The sequence below is a fragment of the Bos indicus genome, chromosome 27 (genome assembly GCF_029378745.1).
Source record: "Bos indicus isolate NIAB-ARS_2022 breed Sahiwal x Tharparkar chromosome 27, NIAB-ARS_B.indTharparkar_mat_pri_1.0, whole genome shotgun sequence".
NCBI lineage: Eukaryota > Metazoa > Chordata > Mammalia > Artiodactyla > Bovidae > Bos > Bos indicus.
In genome coordinates, this window is record NC_091786.1 from 24,906,785 (window position 1) to 24,924,110 (window position 17,326).

General features: G+C 43.9%; 1 protein-coding gene across 2 annotated transcripts in view; it reads right to left on the reverse strand.

Annotated features, from left to right (window-relative positions):
- Positions 1 to 14,017: 14,017 nt before the first annotated feature.
- The window catches only part of MFHAS1 (multifunctional ROCO family signaling regulator 1), a 112,729-nt gene continuing 109,420 nt past the window's right edge, over positions 14,018 to 17,326 (reverse strand). For both annotated transcript variants that reach the window (XM_070781314.1, XM_019953516.2), the window contains one exon: positions 14,018 to 16,670. Coding sequence is in view for 1 of the 2 variants with exons in the window: in XM_019953516.2 (XP_019809075.2) it covers positions 16,637 to 16,670 (34 nt within the window). In the remaining variant the exon portion in view is untranslated. The remainder of the gene's footprint in view (positions 16,671 to 17,326) is intronic.

The window sequence follows — 17,326 nt, forward strand, 5'->3', positions numbered from 1 at the left end:
ACAGCTGGCTCTCTGTATCCTCTGCTTCTGCATCCTCAGATTCAGCTGGCCACACATCCGAATCTATAGATGCAAAACCCCTGGATACAGAACACAAGTTGTAATGCACTGCTCTATATAAGCCTGGAGTGTCCTAAGATTTTGCTATGGTGCAGAGTGGGGTGGTGGGGGGTGGACAATCCTGGAACCAAGCCCCCAGAGATGTTGAGGAAGGACTTGTAATAGCTGGTTAACTCTTCTATATTCTCAGCAAGGGGCTTCCCTGGTGGCTCAGATGAATCTGCCTGCAGTGCAGGAGACCTGGGTTCAATCCCTGGGTTGGGAAGATCCCCTAGAGGAGGGCACGGCTACCCACTCCAGCATTCTTGCCTGGAGAATCCCTGTGGACAGAGGAGCCTGGTGGGCTATAGTCCATGGGGTCGCAGAGAGTCAGACACGACTGGGTGACTAAGCACACCTTTTCAGCCAGACAGAAAGTTTCTTAAGGACAGAGACAAGTGTAGTCATAAACATATTAGTTAATAAATGAATGAAACAAGTGAACATTGTTGCAGTCCTCACTAATAAATGTTTAGTAAATAATTTCTGCAGCGTTGAGCTTGAGGTGGATTCCTAATGAACCAGAGCAGACAAATCACTGAAAAAAATCCTTCCCTCCACTCCCCCAGTTTCATCTTAGTTGTGAAAACAAAACATTTCTCCATAATCCATTGAGAACTCATTTAAATAATTATATTTTTTTCCTGATGGAGAATGGAATGCAGTTTTATTTCAAAACAGTTTGAAAATGCAAAGAAAGTAAGATTTATCTCTTATTCCACCACCTTCTGAGTCTTTTTTATGGGCTTTTATGCATATCCCTTAGTTATCATGTTAACTCTTTCCCTTGCAAGCACAGCACAAACTCACAAAGATTGGAAAATGTAGGACAGCATCACAGAGAAAAGAATAACACCAGTTAATTTCATCATTCAGAGATGTTAATACTCTGGGGTATCTTCTCCAGACTCTGTGTGTCTTTGTATGTATTTTAAAAGCCGTGTATATGCTCTGTAGCTGTCTCCTCCTCTCTGATTCCGTCCTCCTCTCCAGCAAGTCATACGTGATTTCCTCCTATGCTGTGTAATATGCAAAGCACACTCAGGGTTACCCCACAGGGCAGACTTCCAGGAAAAGCTCCCTATGCTGAATGTGGCCCAAAAGTCCCAAGGCTCTAATCTGCTCTCTGATTTTCCTTAGCACTGCTTTGACTTATTTTATGATGCCTTAGTAAGGCAGTAAGGAGACAAGATGCTGAAATCTTTCTATAGTTCTGGGCTTTCATCAAGTGAAAAGCCGGTTCCAAGAGCAAGTGTGGAGTCACCGGGGCCGGAAGATGGAGGTGTGCTGGGATAGTCCGCTTTCACCTGGCTCTTGGGTAATGCTAAGGATTTCAGAACTAAGCCATGGTCCATGGATGTTGGCTCTCTGTATCCTCTCATGTTTCCTTGCCATGTTTTTTCCTATTATCTTCAAAAGAGTTATTTGAAATTAGGTAGGATATTGCTCCTACCTATCTTGAAACTCTCCATTACACTGGTCAATATGGGAAGTGACATTTGTAGTAGTTATTACGAGCAGAAGTGAATTTGTGGCTTTGATTTTCTTGTTTCCATTGTATCTGCTGAGAGAAGGGCATGGTAGGGATGAACAGGGAGATGGAGTAGTCACCAGTGAGGGAGGAGTAGTCAGCTAAGACAGTGGTCCCCGACTGTTTTGACACCTAGGACTGGTTTCATGAAAGACAAGTTTTCAATGGGCCAGGCCAGGTGGGGGGGGGGGGGGGGGGGCGGCAGGGGTTGGTTTTAGGATGATTCAAATGCATTACATTTATTTCTATTATTATTGCATCAGCTCCACCTCAGATCATCAGGTATTAGATCTCAGAGGTTGGGGACCCCTGACCTAAGGGCCACTCAGTTTTTTGTAATGATATTATAATTTAAAGATAAAACTTGTTGTAGGTAATTCAGAAAGCAGAGTAAAGTGAAAAGGAGAAAGGAAAAAGAAAAATCACCCACCCTCCCAAATCTAAAGTAACCTGTTAACATTTTGCCTTGCATCTTTTTGTCTATTTGTTTTCACAAGCGTTGAAAAAATACTATACATAGTACTTGCAACCTCAGTTTTCCACTTAAAATTGTAGCAAAAAGTTTTGTATGTTATTATAAAACGTTCTTGAGAAGTGTCATTGTAGTGGTATTTTCCATCATGCATCTCTAAGTCACTTCCCGCTTGTTGCTTTACATTTTTGCTAGAAACATTCTTATACACAGATCTTTGACCATTTCTCTGTGATGGGATGCCTGGGGTACTGCAGTCCATGGGGTCACAAAGAGCTGGACACGACTGAGCGACTGAACAACAACAGCAGCTATGATGTTGGGATAGATTCCTGAGAGCGGGATTAAAATTTGGACAATTGGTAGCTTTTGATAGCTGTTCCTAATTGCTCTTCAGGGTGGTCCAGTTCCCACTGCCATGGCCTCAGCACATGTGCAGAAGAGGCAGACTTGAGAAGCACATTGTATGGGAATGTTTGTAGCACCAGACAACATAAGATGCCAAAAATAAGGTGTTTACTGATATGATCCTTCTTAGCAACATGGTCAACATCTGTATTTTACAATCCTAATGATGTGACATGCGTCCACTTTGGATCCTGCCTGGGAAGTCTGGCCTCAGAAATGCCTCACATTAACATCCAGTCAGTCCACGTTTTCAAAACTCAGGTTCTAAGAACAGTCTTCTAGAAGGGACGCCAGGGTGTAACCATTTCCCGTAAAGCCAGATTGATGGTTGTCCTTTAGCTGTGCTGAATGCCTGCCTCATTTTTACAAGGCATCACCCTTGCGCAGAAAATGGATCACTCCTCCGACCTCTCCACTAAAGAACGTGAACATTTAGTTCTTTTCACTTGGGTTTAAAAATAACAAAATAAAATGCTGGAGGGCCGGTGACCTCATGAATTGGTTCATTAACTGTCTCTGATCCTCTGTAGCTAGGGAGACAGTGGTTTGGGGTCTGTGCCCCTAATATTGTGTATGAGTAAGAGGCTCAGTGTCATCACCCTGGCCGGACCCCATGACCTCAGGCCAGCATGTGACAGACGCAGGGTTATCACATGGAGAGCTGGGTCAGAACACACATGTGGCTCAGTGTGATTAGATGATCATGTTCGTGTGGGTGGATCTGCTCAGTGGCTTTGTCGCTGTGAGACTGCAATCTCATGGACTGGCCCAGATTCAACTTAACCCTGGAAGGCACCTCAAGCAATTGCTGAGTGTGTGGAGGAGCAGTTTAAGGCCTAAAGAAGCCCAGGGACACACCCCAGACCCATGACTAGTTAGAGGCTCTCTGGGTCTGTAACCAGGCTTCCTGACTGCAAAGCTCAAGGCACTTTCTAACCCTGTGCTAACTGCACCTCCGGCCCATGTCCACGGAGTCTTGGCAAGGTCAACAGGGCTTGGCAGAACTGGTTGAGAGACAAGCCTGCACACAAGAGAAAGCATCCTTTATTATTACTATTTATGCTGCTGCCTTCCCAGGTGGCTCAGTAGTAAAGAATCTGCCTGCCAATGCAGGAGACATGGGTTTGAACCCTGGGTTGGGAATATTACCTAGAGGAGAAACTGGCAATCCACTCCAGTATTCTTGCCTGGGAAATCCTGTGGACAGAGGAGCCTGGTGGGCTACAGTCCACAGGGTCACAAAGAGCAGGACACGACTGAACGACTGAGCATGCACGCCACCTGCAGTAAATGGTGTTTTCTGGTGCAGCCCAGACACAGACAGTCAGCCCCTCACCCACATATGTGTCTCAGGAGGAAATAAAATTCACATAAGCACCCCCTTTCACACCCCCTCATTTATAGCAAGCCCCCCACGCACAAAGGGAATGATTCCAAACTGAGATTCTTTCTGTATGAGATGCAAACCAACCTGCAGTGAAACGTGAAAGGAGACTGTAATTTCCTGACCCAGCACCATTAAAGCTCAGCAAAGCCATCACGTTAGCTTGTTTGCATGTAATTGTATAAACACAGTTTGCCCAGTTCAAAGCACTTGGAAGTATTTCATTATGCCTTCGGCCTGGCTGGGCGACACTGACCACGTGCCAGGGCTGGAAAATAACCAGCTCGCCCATGAGCTAGGGATGATGTGGAGGAAGGCAACTGGACCAGAGTCTTTAGCTGCTGGTCACCGGTGTAATTGTACTTTCCCAGGAGACACGGTGACCATGGACTTGAATGTGGACACAGCATCACCACAGGGCATGTGTCCTCCTCACTGTCTCCCCCCTAGCTCCTTACAGGTCGAGTTGAATTTGGTTTCACCAGTATGCATTGGAGGGGGGGCGGCCCATGGGGAAGGTTCAGGCATAGGAATCAGGCCCAGATCCTGTGCTCAACGAGTTCAAGTTCCTAAAGATGAGAGAGGCGTGTGAACAATGAGCCCTGCAGCAAAAGTGTGGCCGCAATGGCCACAGGAGTGCTAGGTAGTATAAGAAAGAGGGGAACCGTCTTGCCTCGGAAATCCTGGGAGGCTGCAAGGAGCAGGTAGCATTTAGCAGGTGGAGGTGTTTCTGTGGAGAGGAACATTTCTAAACAGTTTGAGCCAAAGGCTTGTAGCCAGGATGCGAGAGTGCAGGGCCTGGGGCCGGAGGAGGGTAATCCAGGGTAAGAGTGAGCATGATGGTCTCTGACCACGAGAAAACCATCTCTCTGCAGAGGCCTGGCCTGCCTTAGCTAGCGCTGAATCTCCAGTGCCAAACAGCACCCAGTGCCTAACGAGTGCCCAGTAATTTTACATTTTTTTTAAATTGAAGTCTAGGTGATTTATAATGCTGTGTTATGAATGGTTGTAGGTGTGTGTGCATGTGTGCTCAGTCGCTCAGTTGTGTCCGACTCTTTGTGACCCCATGGACTGTAGCCCACCAGGCTCCTCTGTCCATGGGATTCTCTAGGCAAGAAAACTGGAGTGGCTTGCCATGCCCTCCTCCTGGGGATCTTCCCAACCCAAGGATAGAACCCATGTCTCCTGAGGCTCCTGAATTGCAGGTAGATTCTTTACCACTGAGCTACCAGGGAAGCCCCAGTTTTAAGAGTACTGCAAAATGATTCAATTTTCTCTGTTTGTGTATATATACACACATACACACACATATAAATTCCTTTCAGATTCTTTTCCCTTATAGGTTGTTACAAAATACTGAGGACAGTTCCCTGTACTCTACTGCAGATCTTTGTTGGTTTCCTGGGATGCCCAATAATTGAATGAAGGAATTCCTAGGAAAGGCGTATTGCTGCAGCCGGGTATTAGGGGGAGCAAATGCAGGGGTCCATTCTAGGTACCTCTCGGGAAGGGTGGGGCTCAGGGGAGGTGTGCCGCTTAAAGAATATATTTGGACTGGAACAGAGGAGGAGACTCCAGGGACCCACGATTGTCTCCAGATCCAGTTGCAGGGGGGTGTGGTCCCTGGCGTGCTCTCCTGCATTGTTTGGCCAGCTTCCTCTGCTTCAGCTGGGCCTGTGCTCCATCTTTTTTTTTTTTTTTTTTTGAATTAATTTTTATTGGAGTATATTTGCTTTACAGTGTTGTGTTATAAAGTTTCTACTGTACAGCAAAATGAATCAGCTGTACATATACATATATCCTCTCTTTTTTTGAATTTCCTTCCCACTTAGGTCATCACAAAGCACTTAGAGTTCCCTCTGCCATACAGTAGGTTCTCAATAGTTACCTGTTTGTTTTTATTGTTCAGTTGGTAAGTCATGCTCCGTGAACTGCAGCACGCCAGGCTTCCCTGTCCTTCACCATCTCCCAGAGTTCACTCAAACTCATGTCCATTGAGTCAGTGATGCCATCCAACCATCTCATCCTCTGTCATCCCCTTGTCCCACCATCAATCTTTCCCAGCATTGGGGTCTTTTCAAATTAGTCAGTTCTTTGCATCAGGTGGCCAAAGTATTGGAGCTTCAGTATCAGTCCCTCCAATGAGTATTCAGGGTTGATTTCCTTTAAGATTAACAGCAGTCCAGGGGACTCTCAAGAGTCTTCTCCAGCATCACAACTCAAAAGCATCAATTCTTTGGTGCTTAGCCTTCTTTATAGTCCAACTCTCACATCCCAAATGACTACTGTAAAAACCATAGTTTTATATGGACCTTTATTGGCAAAGTGATGTCTCTGCGTTTTAACACGCAGTTTAGGTTTGTCATAGCTCTCCTTCTAAGGAACAAGCGTCTTTGAATTTCATGGCTGCAGTCACTGTCCACAGTGATACAGTCTCAAGAGTATAAGACAACCCCGGTCTCTCCGTTCATTCCACCACCTCCTTTCCCCTTTTGGTGTCAATACATTTTTTTCTCTTCATCTGAGCCTCTCTTTCTGTTTTGCAAAGATCATCTTTACCATTTTTATAGATTCCTCATATATATGATAATATGTTAACATATGATACTTGTTTTCCTCTTTCTGAATTACTTTGCCCTGTATGACAATCTCGAGGTCCACTCACATCTTTACAAATGACCCAGTTTCATTCTTTTTTATGGCTGAGTAGTATTCCATTATAAATATATACTACATCTTCTTTATCTGTTCTTCTGCTGATGGACAATTTAGGTTGCTTCTGTGTCCTGGCTATTGAAAATAGTGCTGCAATGAATATCGGGATTCATGTGTCTTTTTGAATTGTGGTTTTCTCTAGGTATATGCCCAGAGGGATTGTTGGGTCATATGGTAGTTCTATTTTTAGTTTTTTTAAGGAACCTCCATACTATTCTCCATAGTGGCTGTATCGATTTACATTCCTACCAACAGTGTAGGGGTGGTCTTTTTCTCCACACCCTCTCCTGCATTTATTGTTTGTATACTTTTTCATGATGTCTATTCTGATTGGCGTGAGGTGATATTTCATTGTAGTTTTGATTTGCATTTCTCTAATAATCAGTAATGTTGAGCCTCTTTTCCTCTGTTAGCCATCTGTATATCTTCTTTGGAGAAATGTCTGTTTAGGTCTCCTGCTCATTTAAAAAAAAAATTTTTTTATATTGAGCTATATGAGCTGTTTGGAGGTTAATCCCATGTCAGTTGCTTCATTTGCTAATATGGTCCCATTCTGATGGTCGTCTTTTCAACTCTTTTACAGTTTCCTTTGCTGTGCAGAAGCTTTTGTTTAATTAGGTCCCACTTGTTTAATTTTATTATTTTCATTAATCTCAGAAGTGGGTCAAAAAAGATCTTGCTGCAATTTGTATCAGAGAGTGTTTTGCTTATGTTTTCCTGTAGAGTTTTATCGTATCTGTTCTTACATTTAAGTCTTTAATCCATTTTGAGTTTATTTTTGTGTGTGGTACTAGGGAGTGTTCTAATTTCATTCTTTTACATGTAGCTGTCCAGTTTCCCCAGCACCACTTATTGAAGAGGCTGTCTTGGTGCATGGGCTTATCTTCCCCCTTATTTTTTTTATTTTATCCTTTTATCTTTCAGAGGGACTGCTCTGGTTTTGCATAAGTCACTTATTGGTTAAACGTTGTGCTTCCATATTGTTAGGTAATTATCCTCCAATTAAAATAAGTTAATTTTAAAAAGTTGTGCTTCAGCCCCTCCATCAGTTACATTTTTACCTTTACTGTTGGATATGTGTCTAGCTTGCAGGTTGCAATCACACTTAGGGGAATTTACATTTTGGGCTCCACATTCAGCCAGGGACTAGCAGCTTGGAGTTCCCTCTCCGATCACTCCTGAGAGGGCTCCTCCTGCACACGTCGTCTCCAGGCTCCCAGGAGTAGTGTGATTTTTAGACACGAGCCTGGCTTCCTAGGAGTGGCCCCGGGTTGAGATACTGACTGTTCAGTCCAGATTCGCTCAGAGACTGTGTCTCAGCCTGTGGCTCCAGTGAAGCTTCTGCCCTGGGTTAGTGGGTCTGCCTGTGGCTTGGGGATGTTCTGAAGCCTCCCCCATGTCCTCTCCGACCACCCCTGAGTGGTGCAGCCCAAGCACCCCGAGAATTGACAGTGATCCCCGGAGAACACTTCCGGGTTCTTCGGGTTCTCTGCTGTTTGAGTCATGTGGTAGAGCTACCAGCCTCCTTCAGCGCTCTCCCCCAGGTCCCCATCGCTGAGGCAGGCAGCTCCCCGGCTCTGTTCCTGAGAAGGTCAGTCTGGTCAGGCACAGCTGTGGAGACCTTCAGGTGTATGGCCCCCTTTCCCCTGGACAAACCTCTGGGCCCTGCCCTGAAACTCAGGGTGGGGACCCTCTTTTTCTGGGAGTGACACCCCTGCTTTACAGCTGGGCATTGAGGGAGGCGGAAATGGTAGCTCTGTCTTCCTGGCTTCCTCTCCTGGAGTGGAATCTCCACCCTACCTGAGAGCTGGGGTGGGGGCACTCGCAGCCGGGTACCGTTGGCCCATCCTGCCTGTGGTGAAGCTTCAGCCCACGAGCGGAAGGAGGCCCTGGTCTCTTGGTCCCTCTTGCCTGAAATAGAGCTTCTGCGATCAAGCCCTGGGGAGGTTGAGAGATGCAGGCAGCCCGCTTTCCCCAAGATGAAACCGTAGCCCCAGACAGCTGTGAGGGAAGAGACCAACCCTATCTTCTTGGCCATGTCTGCCCAGAATAGAGGACCCACGACCTGGAGGGATGGGCGGGGGCAGGGGTGGGGTTTAGGGAGGTCATGGGGCAAAGGTCACAGATGCTGGCTGAGCTTATATTTAGTGCATTTTCTTGAATGACTATTTCTTCATTTCTTGAATGACTATTTCTTAAGTTCTCAGGACAGTTTTCAGAGATTTTAAAATAATGGTGGGTTTGTTTTCTTATGTTTTCAACAATTTTCCCCACGTTGTATTGCTGGAGAGAATTTTCACTAGCTCAGCTGTCATCTTGACCTGTTTTTTGGAGCAGGAGAGAAAAGACTGACTGTATCTCTGGTTGCCAGGCGTTACTTCTACCCCTCCATGCTCCCTGGGCATGTGGCCTTACCCAGCTTCATTTCGTGCCATGATTTCTCAAGGACCAAGTGACTATAAAACGAAGCCATTTGTTCTGTTCAATGTGTACCAAATTGGTTAGTGAGATTTTGTTTCCCTTTCTGATGAGTAAAACATGCAGGTTCACTTTTGGCTTCAGCAAAATATCCAGAGACAAAGTATTATACCTGTAAGATCTTCCTAAAACATATGTACATTCCCACAAGTTGAATCTCCCCAAATTTGAGTTGTATTTATTTGAACAGTTTGGCTATATTGAAACATTTAAGAATGCAGATCTTAAATTTCAAATTTAAGAAACACTCATTTTCTAAGCATCATTCTTCTATAATCTTTCATTCAAGTTTTCTAGCAGAAATTTTAAAACTAGGGCAAGTATTTTGTGGTGCAGGGAGGTCCTTCTGATGAACACGGAAATTGCATGATCTTTCCATGGGCAGCGTTAGACCAGACTGGGTCCCTCTGTTACGTTGCCCAGAGGCTCACGTATACCATCTTCATAATTTTTACCATCTAGTCACCATTTTTTTCTATGTTTGTGTACCACCTGCACTTATTCACTTAATATTTTTCTTTCTCATACATTTGAAGTATTTCTTTCTAAAAGCATTCATTAAAAAAAAAAAATATTTGCCTGCAGTGGGTCTCAGTTGTGGCACGTCGGATCATTTAGTTGTGGCATGCGGGATTTAGTTACCTGGCCAGGGACTGAACCCAAGCCATCTGCATTGGGAACTCGGAATTTTAGCCACTAGACCACCAGTTCAGTTCAGTTGCTCAGTCATGTCTGACTCTTTGCAACCCCATGAATTGCAGCACGCCAGGCCTCCCTGTCCATCAACAACTCCCGGAGTTTACCCAAACTCCTGTCCATCAAGTCAGTGATGCCATCCAGCCATCTCATCCTCTGTTGTCCCCTTCTCCTCCTGCCCCCAATCCCTCCCAGCATCAGAGTCTTTTACAATGAGTCAACTCCTCGCATGAGGTGTCCAAAGTACTGGAGTTTCAGCTTTAGCATCATTCCTTCCAAAGAACACCCAGGACTGATCTCCTTTAGGATGGACTGGTTGGATCTCCTTGCAGTCCAAGGGACTCTCAAGAGTCTTCTCCAACACCAGAGTTCAAAAGCATAAATTCTTTGGACCACCAGCTGCTGCTGCTAAGTCACTTCAGTCGTGTCCGACTCTGTGCGACCCCATAGACGGCAGCCCACCAGGCTCCCCATCCCTGGGTTTCTCCAGGCAAGAACACTGGAGTGGGTTGCCATTTCCTTCTTCAATGCATGAAAGTGAAAAGTCAAAGTGAAGTTGCTCAGTTGTGTCTGACTCTTAGAAGTCCCTAAATACATTCATTTGTAAAGCAACTGTTTTATCACTAGTGGGAATAATCAATTAGTAAATATGATGAAGACATAACTGTTAAAAATTCTAGTTAGATATTGTCAAGGACTCAGAGCTTAAGACTAGCTTTCCCAGTAAAAAAGAGAACTCTCTGTGTTACTAGAATAGGATGAGCTATGTTTGATGCCCATACTAAGAGTTGTCCCAAGTCCTTTACACACGGGATCTTGTTGGATATTCATCACAACTGTGTGAGGTAGATGGTTTGCTCCATTTCACACGGGGACACTGAGGCACAGGAAAGTGGCTGGCAGAGCCAGGATTCACGCAAAGTGATCTGGGGGCAGTGTTCTTAGTGCCTGCTTAGTCGGCTCAGTCATGTCCGACTCTTTGTGACCCCATGGACTGTAGCTCACCAGGCTCCTCTGTCCATGAGGATTCTCCAGGCAAAAATACTGCAGTGGGTTGCTGTGCCCTCCTCCAGGGCATCTTTCCAACCCAAGTATCGAACCCAGGTCTCCCGCACTGCAGGTGGATTCTTTTTAAGCTTTATGTAATGCACTTTCTCAAACTTAGAACCTCTTAAAATTAAAATAGAAGAACATGTCTCAGTAACTCAGGAATGTTTCATGGAGCAGTTTGGGAAATACTGAGAGGAGAGTGAAAAAGTTGGTTTAAAACTCAAAATTCAAAAAACTAAGATCATGGCATCTGGTCCCATCACTTTGTGGCAAATAGATGGATAAACAGTGGCAAACTTTATTTTTTTGGGCTCCAGAATCACTGCAGATGGTGACTGCAACCATGAACTTAAAAGACTTGCTCCTTGGAAGAAAAGTTATAACCAACCTAGACAGCATATTAAAAAGCAGAGACATTACTTTGCCAACAAAGGTTCTTCTAGTCAAAGCTATGGTTTTTCCAGTAGTCATGTATGGATGTGAGAGTTGGACTATAAAGAAAGCTTAGCACTGAAGAATTGATGCTTTTAAACTGTGGTGTTGGAGAAGATTCTTGAGAGTCCCTTGGACAGAAAGGAGATCCAACCAGTCCATCCTAAAGGAAATCAGACCTGAATATTCATTGGAGGGACTGTGGTTGAAGCTGAAACTCCAATACTTTGGCCACCTGATGCGAAGAAGTGACTCCTTGGAAAAGACCCTGATGCTGGGAAAGATTGAAGGCAGGAGGAGAAGGGGACAACAGAGGATGAGATGGTTGGGTGGCATCACTGACTCTATGGACATGAGTTTGAGTAAACTCCAGAAGTTGGTGCTGGACAGGGAGGCCTGGTGTGCTGCAGTCAATGGGGTTGCAAACAGTCAGACATGACTGAACAACTGAACTGAACTGAGTTTGTCTTTGTGTTTAGAATGAAATTTACTTCACACTAAATTATTTCTTGTGTTTAAAGATGGAGAGGTTCTTTTCTTTTGCAAAAAGCTTATTTTTGGCTGAGCTGGGTCTTCACTGTTGCATGCAGGCTTTCTCTGGTTGCAGTGCCTGGGCTTCTCTCTGCAGTGGCTTCCTTTGTTGCAGAGTGCAGGCTCTAGGGCGTTCAGCTTCAGTAGTTGTGGTTCCCGGGCTCTAGAGCACAGCCCTGGTTGCCCTGCAAATCATCCCAGACCAGGGATCAAACCCATGTCTCCTGCATTGGCAGGTGGATTCTTAACCACTGGAGCCCTTGAATAAGATATTTCTTACTTGAGCTTAAATATTCAAATAGGTTTTCTAATACCTGATGAGTTTTTCGTGTGTTCAAACCCATATTTTAAAGGGTCACGTACTTTCTAAACCTCTTCCAATAACTCCACACCCCTCCCTGCTAGGTGCAACCATGCAGGTTCTGCCAGGCGATATTCTTCCTCCTTCCAGGACTGCTGGGTAACAGTCATGGGCAAGGGAAACCCTGAGCATCTGAACCCACCATCTGGGGACACTGTACATTCAAAGCAAACTAGGAATCTACTTCAAAAAGCTCACAATTAAACAGGAGAAATAGCCTTGGGAGGGAAGGATACATACATGTGACAGATAATGCATTTGTAATCGTCACTGGGGGTGTCTGCTGGTCCATGACCTACTTAGCAAGTGTAAAGAACTCCAAACTTATCAGCAAAGAAAAATGAGGCCCAAAGTGTGGTTTCTGCTCCTTGTTTCTTTCCAGTTCAGGAGGGTTAGCGGTGGCACTGAATCTGAGGACTTTGCTTTACCTGGACATGGCTGTAAGAGCCAGCCCATCCACGGGGGCCACACCTCATTTCCTTACTCTTTTTTACAAAAATTTTATTGGACTATGTTAATTTTCAACATTATGTTAGTTTCAGGTGTACAGAAAATTGAATCAGTTATACACACATACACACACACACACACACATATATACACATACCTCCATTCTTTTTCAAGTTTTTCTTTTTTTAACCATATATTACAGAATATTGAGTAGAGTTCCCTGTGCTATACAGTAGGTCCTTACTAGTTATTCTATGTATAGTAGTATGTGTATGTTAGCCCCAATCTCCTAATTTATCACTTCCCCCATTTCCCCTTTGGTAACCGTACGTTTGGTTTTGAGATCTGTGAGTAATTTTTAAAAATTAATTAATCTGGCTTTGTCTGGTCTTAGTTGCCCGGAGCAGGGTCTTTCAGTTGTGGCAGGTGGGATCTAGTTCCCTGACTAAGGATTGAACCCAGGCTCCCTGGCACTTGGATCACAGAGTATTAGCCACTGGCCTACCAGGGAAAGCCCTGTGAGTCTGTCTGTTTTGTAAGTAAGTTCATTTCTATCGCTTTTTATTAGATTCCACATATTGGTGATATCATTTGTCTGACTTACTTAGTAGGATAATCTCTAGGTCCATTCATGTTACAAATGGCATTATTTCATTCCTTTTTATGGCTGAATAATATTCCTTTGTAAATAATATACCACATCGTATCCATTCCTCTGTTGATGGACATTTAGGTTGCTTTCATGTCTTGGCTATTGTGAAGAGAGCTGCTTTGAAGATTGGGGTGCTTCCCTACTCTTAAAAATTCTGATCAGCACTTGGTTTAAGCTTTTCCACTGGCAGAGGGAGACTTGACTTCAGGGCACCCAGTGATACCACTTACCTTCTAAGGAGTCTTACAACAAGGTCCTCCTTTCTCCCCTGTGTCCCCAAAGCCCCAGCGCCTCAGGGCAGGGCTTGTGTGCACTGGGTCCTTCCCTAAAGGTTGTTACAGCATGCATTTCCTTTCTTATCCTTAACTGTCCTTTAAAAAAAAAAAAAAACAGGGTGAATAGAAGTCTCTGACCAAGTATCCACGGGTCAGCTCCTTCAGGCAGCAAATATAGACCCCTGGGGCAAAGAAAGGCCAGGGAAAGGGAACTTCCACACCTGTCATAAGTTTTGGTAGGAACATAGCAGATCACTGAGAAAAGGCTTTAAGAGACAACTGATATTCCAGCCCTGACTCTCCAGCCTGAACACAGATGGGAGACCATGAAAGAGATTCTTTCATTTCCTTCCGCAACCAGAGCCACCACCATCCACCTCCTGTGGCTCAAAGTGACTGAAGACTAAAAACAAAACAGTGATTTCCTAGCTGATAAAATTGAAACAAACAAAGACAGACAGAAATAACTAAACTCTGGAAATATAACTGCTTCATCATTTCTTTGTATTTTTTATTAAACTTTTTTGAATTTTTTTTTAAATTCTGCCCAGTTATGGCAATTAAATAGGAAACCACAATTACAACGCACAAACTGTGGCATGAAAAAAGAACACACACTCCATCAGAATTGACACCAAACCCTTTCCATTTTATTCATTCAAAAAGAGTCCAGTGCACAAGTGTCAAATATGAGCACTGGCGGTTTTTTTCTTGGAAGGGGGAAAAAACATTTATTCTGGCAGCGCGTTTACAATTCCAGGAAGTGGTTTTGATACCACAAGATGCAGGAATAGAAACCATAACAAACGTGGAGGGCGTCTGTTTGCAAGGCAGGGACGACTTAGTTGGAGAAGATCCCCCTTTGTGCTTAGTGCATCAGTCAGCCTCCCCAGCTGAGTCTTCCCAGGTGTTGAAAGAGAGAATGGAATTTCCTGCATAGATGAAGAAAATTCCTATAGAGCAGTGTGTTTTCTGTATCTCCAACCTTCCCCTCTGCCCCAACGCGAGTTCTCAAGCTTTTCTGGAGCTGCTTTTGGTCACATGACCCTCTATCAGGATGACTTTTTTTTGCTCAAATACATGTGACACCAAGCTTTCTTCTTACACTGCTTCTCTAAGGTCAGATGACAGCATACAGCATCACTGATCCAAAAAGAGCAGTTATTAAGAATGTGGGCATCTATATTCATCATAAGAGCACACACTTTGCAGGCTATGTCACCCAAAGGAACATTTTTTTTTTTTCTTCAGTTAATACAGTCCCCTGGGGAGTTAGCCTGAAGTCACTTTACCAAGCCTTTTTTTGGTCAAAGTCGGTTAATTTGACAGTTGAAGAACTGTCTCCTGCCAATTGGAAAACTTTGATGCCCAACAATTTAGTGGTCCGTAAAGCAATTAAATGTTACCATTCAGTTTACACTTACACACACATGCACACACACACACAGGAGAACTGTGACAGAAGGATTAACAAGGTGAATCTTGTGACTGTTCCAAAAGAAAATTAAACTGCAAATTGGAGGTGTCATATTCGACTGTTAAAATGCGGAACTAGTCTGATCCCATTTGATTTTACGATTGTAAGAAATCATGCTTGTTTGGAGGTTCTGGAGTTCATAAAGTTAATTCCTGGGGTACAAAACAGTCTACAGAAATTGATTTGTGTATTTTTTTTTGTTGTTGTTGCAATGCAGCCACTTGCTTCTTTGTTATTTTGTTTTTTAAATATGTGGAGACATTGTATACTGTGGCATTCCAAGAGACAATACTTTATAGAAGTAAACGAATAATACCACTGACTAGTTTTTCTTGCCTTACCCTGGAAAGAAACAGTTTCACACATTTTTCAATCCACATGCAGAGGCGGCAGATGTAAACAGAGGCGTGCACACTCTTCAAAGAACGTGTTACTATTGCAGTGGATGCTGTTTGGCCCCGATGAGGAGGAGAGAGCAGTTTGGTTGGTTGGCTTTTTAGGTTTTACGTCATGGAGATTTTACAACCAGGGTTTTACTAGTTTGTGGCAGTAGACCATCCAATCAGAGGTTCTGTATTTATAAATAACCAACGTGGGCTTGTGCTCTCCAATTAGGCAACTCACTATCTTAGGGTCTGATACCAGCTTTCAGAGAGCTCTGCTAAATTTCACAGACTCTGTTCTAGGGGGCAGTGGGGGGTGGGAACAGGACCTATTAGCAGAGCTCTTTGCATGCTTCAGAACTGACGCCTGACTATCTAAGCTATTGCAAGACTCCACTTTTCCTTGGATATGTGGATCCCTTAATCCCCCTCCCCTGAAGAATCTTAATCACCAGGCCTCCATCAGACTATCACCCAGTGACCAGGGACCTTTACTGAAAAGGTGAAGAGGGGCTATTGCCTGAAATGCATGTTTAAGGTTCTTGATGATTATTGTCAACCTCTATGAACCAACACTTAAGCCATGAGCAAAGAGACAGGTATCTTTTCTTTTTTAAATCTGCGAAGGCTTAAAGAATAAACAACACGTCCGATGCTAAAGTAAGAAATCAGCCCCGTGTTGGCACAGTTCTCATCAGAATATTGCACCCAGTGTCAACTAATGCTAGAAGCTTCAAACTGTATAAATTTAAATGTATTTGTGTATTATAAAAATAAAGATAAACATATACATATTTTACACTAGTTATGGAACAGCAATGAATGGTCAGTCGATCCCTCTTTCACATTTAACAGAACTGAAATCTGAGTGCTCTGAATACTGCCACCTGTACTGGAATTATGGCTTATATGTGCACAGAAAAAAAAAAAAAAATCCCTGAGAAGCCATTCGACTTTATTATTTTTTCTTTTCTTCAAGTAGCGCTCTCCTTGGAGGATCACAGTTCTGAGGTTCAGGTTGTCAAACATTTGCTCCATAGTCTCTCCCGTCCTTCTCCCCCCCTGCACCCTCCCTGCCTCATCTACAGGCTAGGTGTGCTCCCTCGCACGAAAACACCCTGAACACACATGCACGCGAATTCACAGAACACGCCTGGGAGTGTGAGGGTTTGCCAGGTACAGAAGATGGTCCAGGTGCATTCTGATGCTATTTTCTCCATGGAAATCCCACAGCCGTAGAAGTCACTGGTTTCTGTGCTTTTCCCCAGCGTTCTTCCTATGTGGATAGATGAGAAGAAAGCACAGAAATGAACCAGGGAAACAGGAAATGACATTCTCTATTATGAGAACAGTAAGCAATAATTTTTTTTCTGCCACAGATTTTCATGTCTACTTCTACAGCTCCGTGTAAAATGGTAAATGCAGACAACTAATATTCCTACAAAGGAAAGAGGCTTTTTCACTAGAAAACTAGTCAAACATTTCTGTTCATGACATTAAATTCAGACATAAAGCAAGAACTAGATGAATTAGCCATAACTACAAGAAATGCTGGGCTGAAGAATCACAAGCTGGAATCAAGATTGCCGGGAGAAATATCAATAACCTCAGGTATGCAGATGACACCACCCTTATGGCAGAAAGTGAAGAGGAACTCAAAAGCCTCTTGATGAAACTGAAAAGAGGAGAGTGAAAAAGTTGGCTTAAAGCTCAACATTCAGAAAACGAAGATCATGGCATCTGGTTCCATCACTTCATGGGAAATAGATGGGGAAACAGTGGAAACAGTGTAAGACTTTATTTTGGGGGGCTCCAGAATCATTGCAGATGGTGATTGCAGCCATGAAATTAAAAGACACTTACTCCTTGGAAGGAGGGTTATGACCAACCTAGATAGCATATTGAAAAGCAGAGACATTACTTTGCCAACAA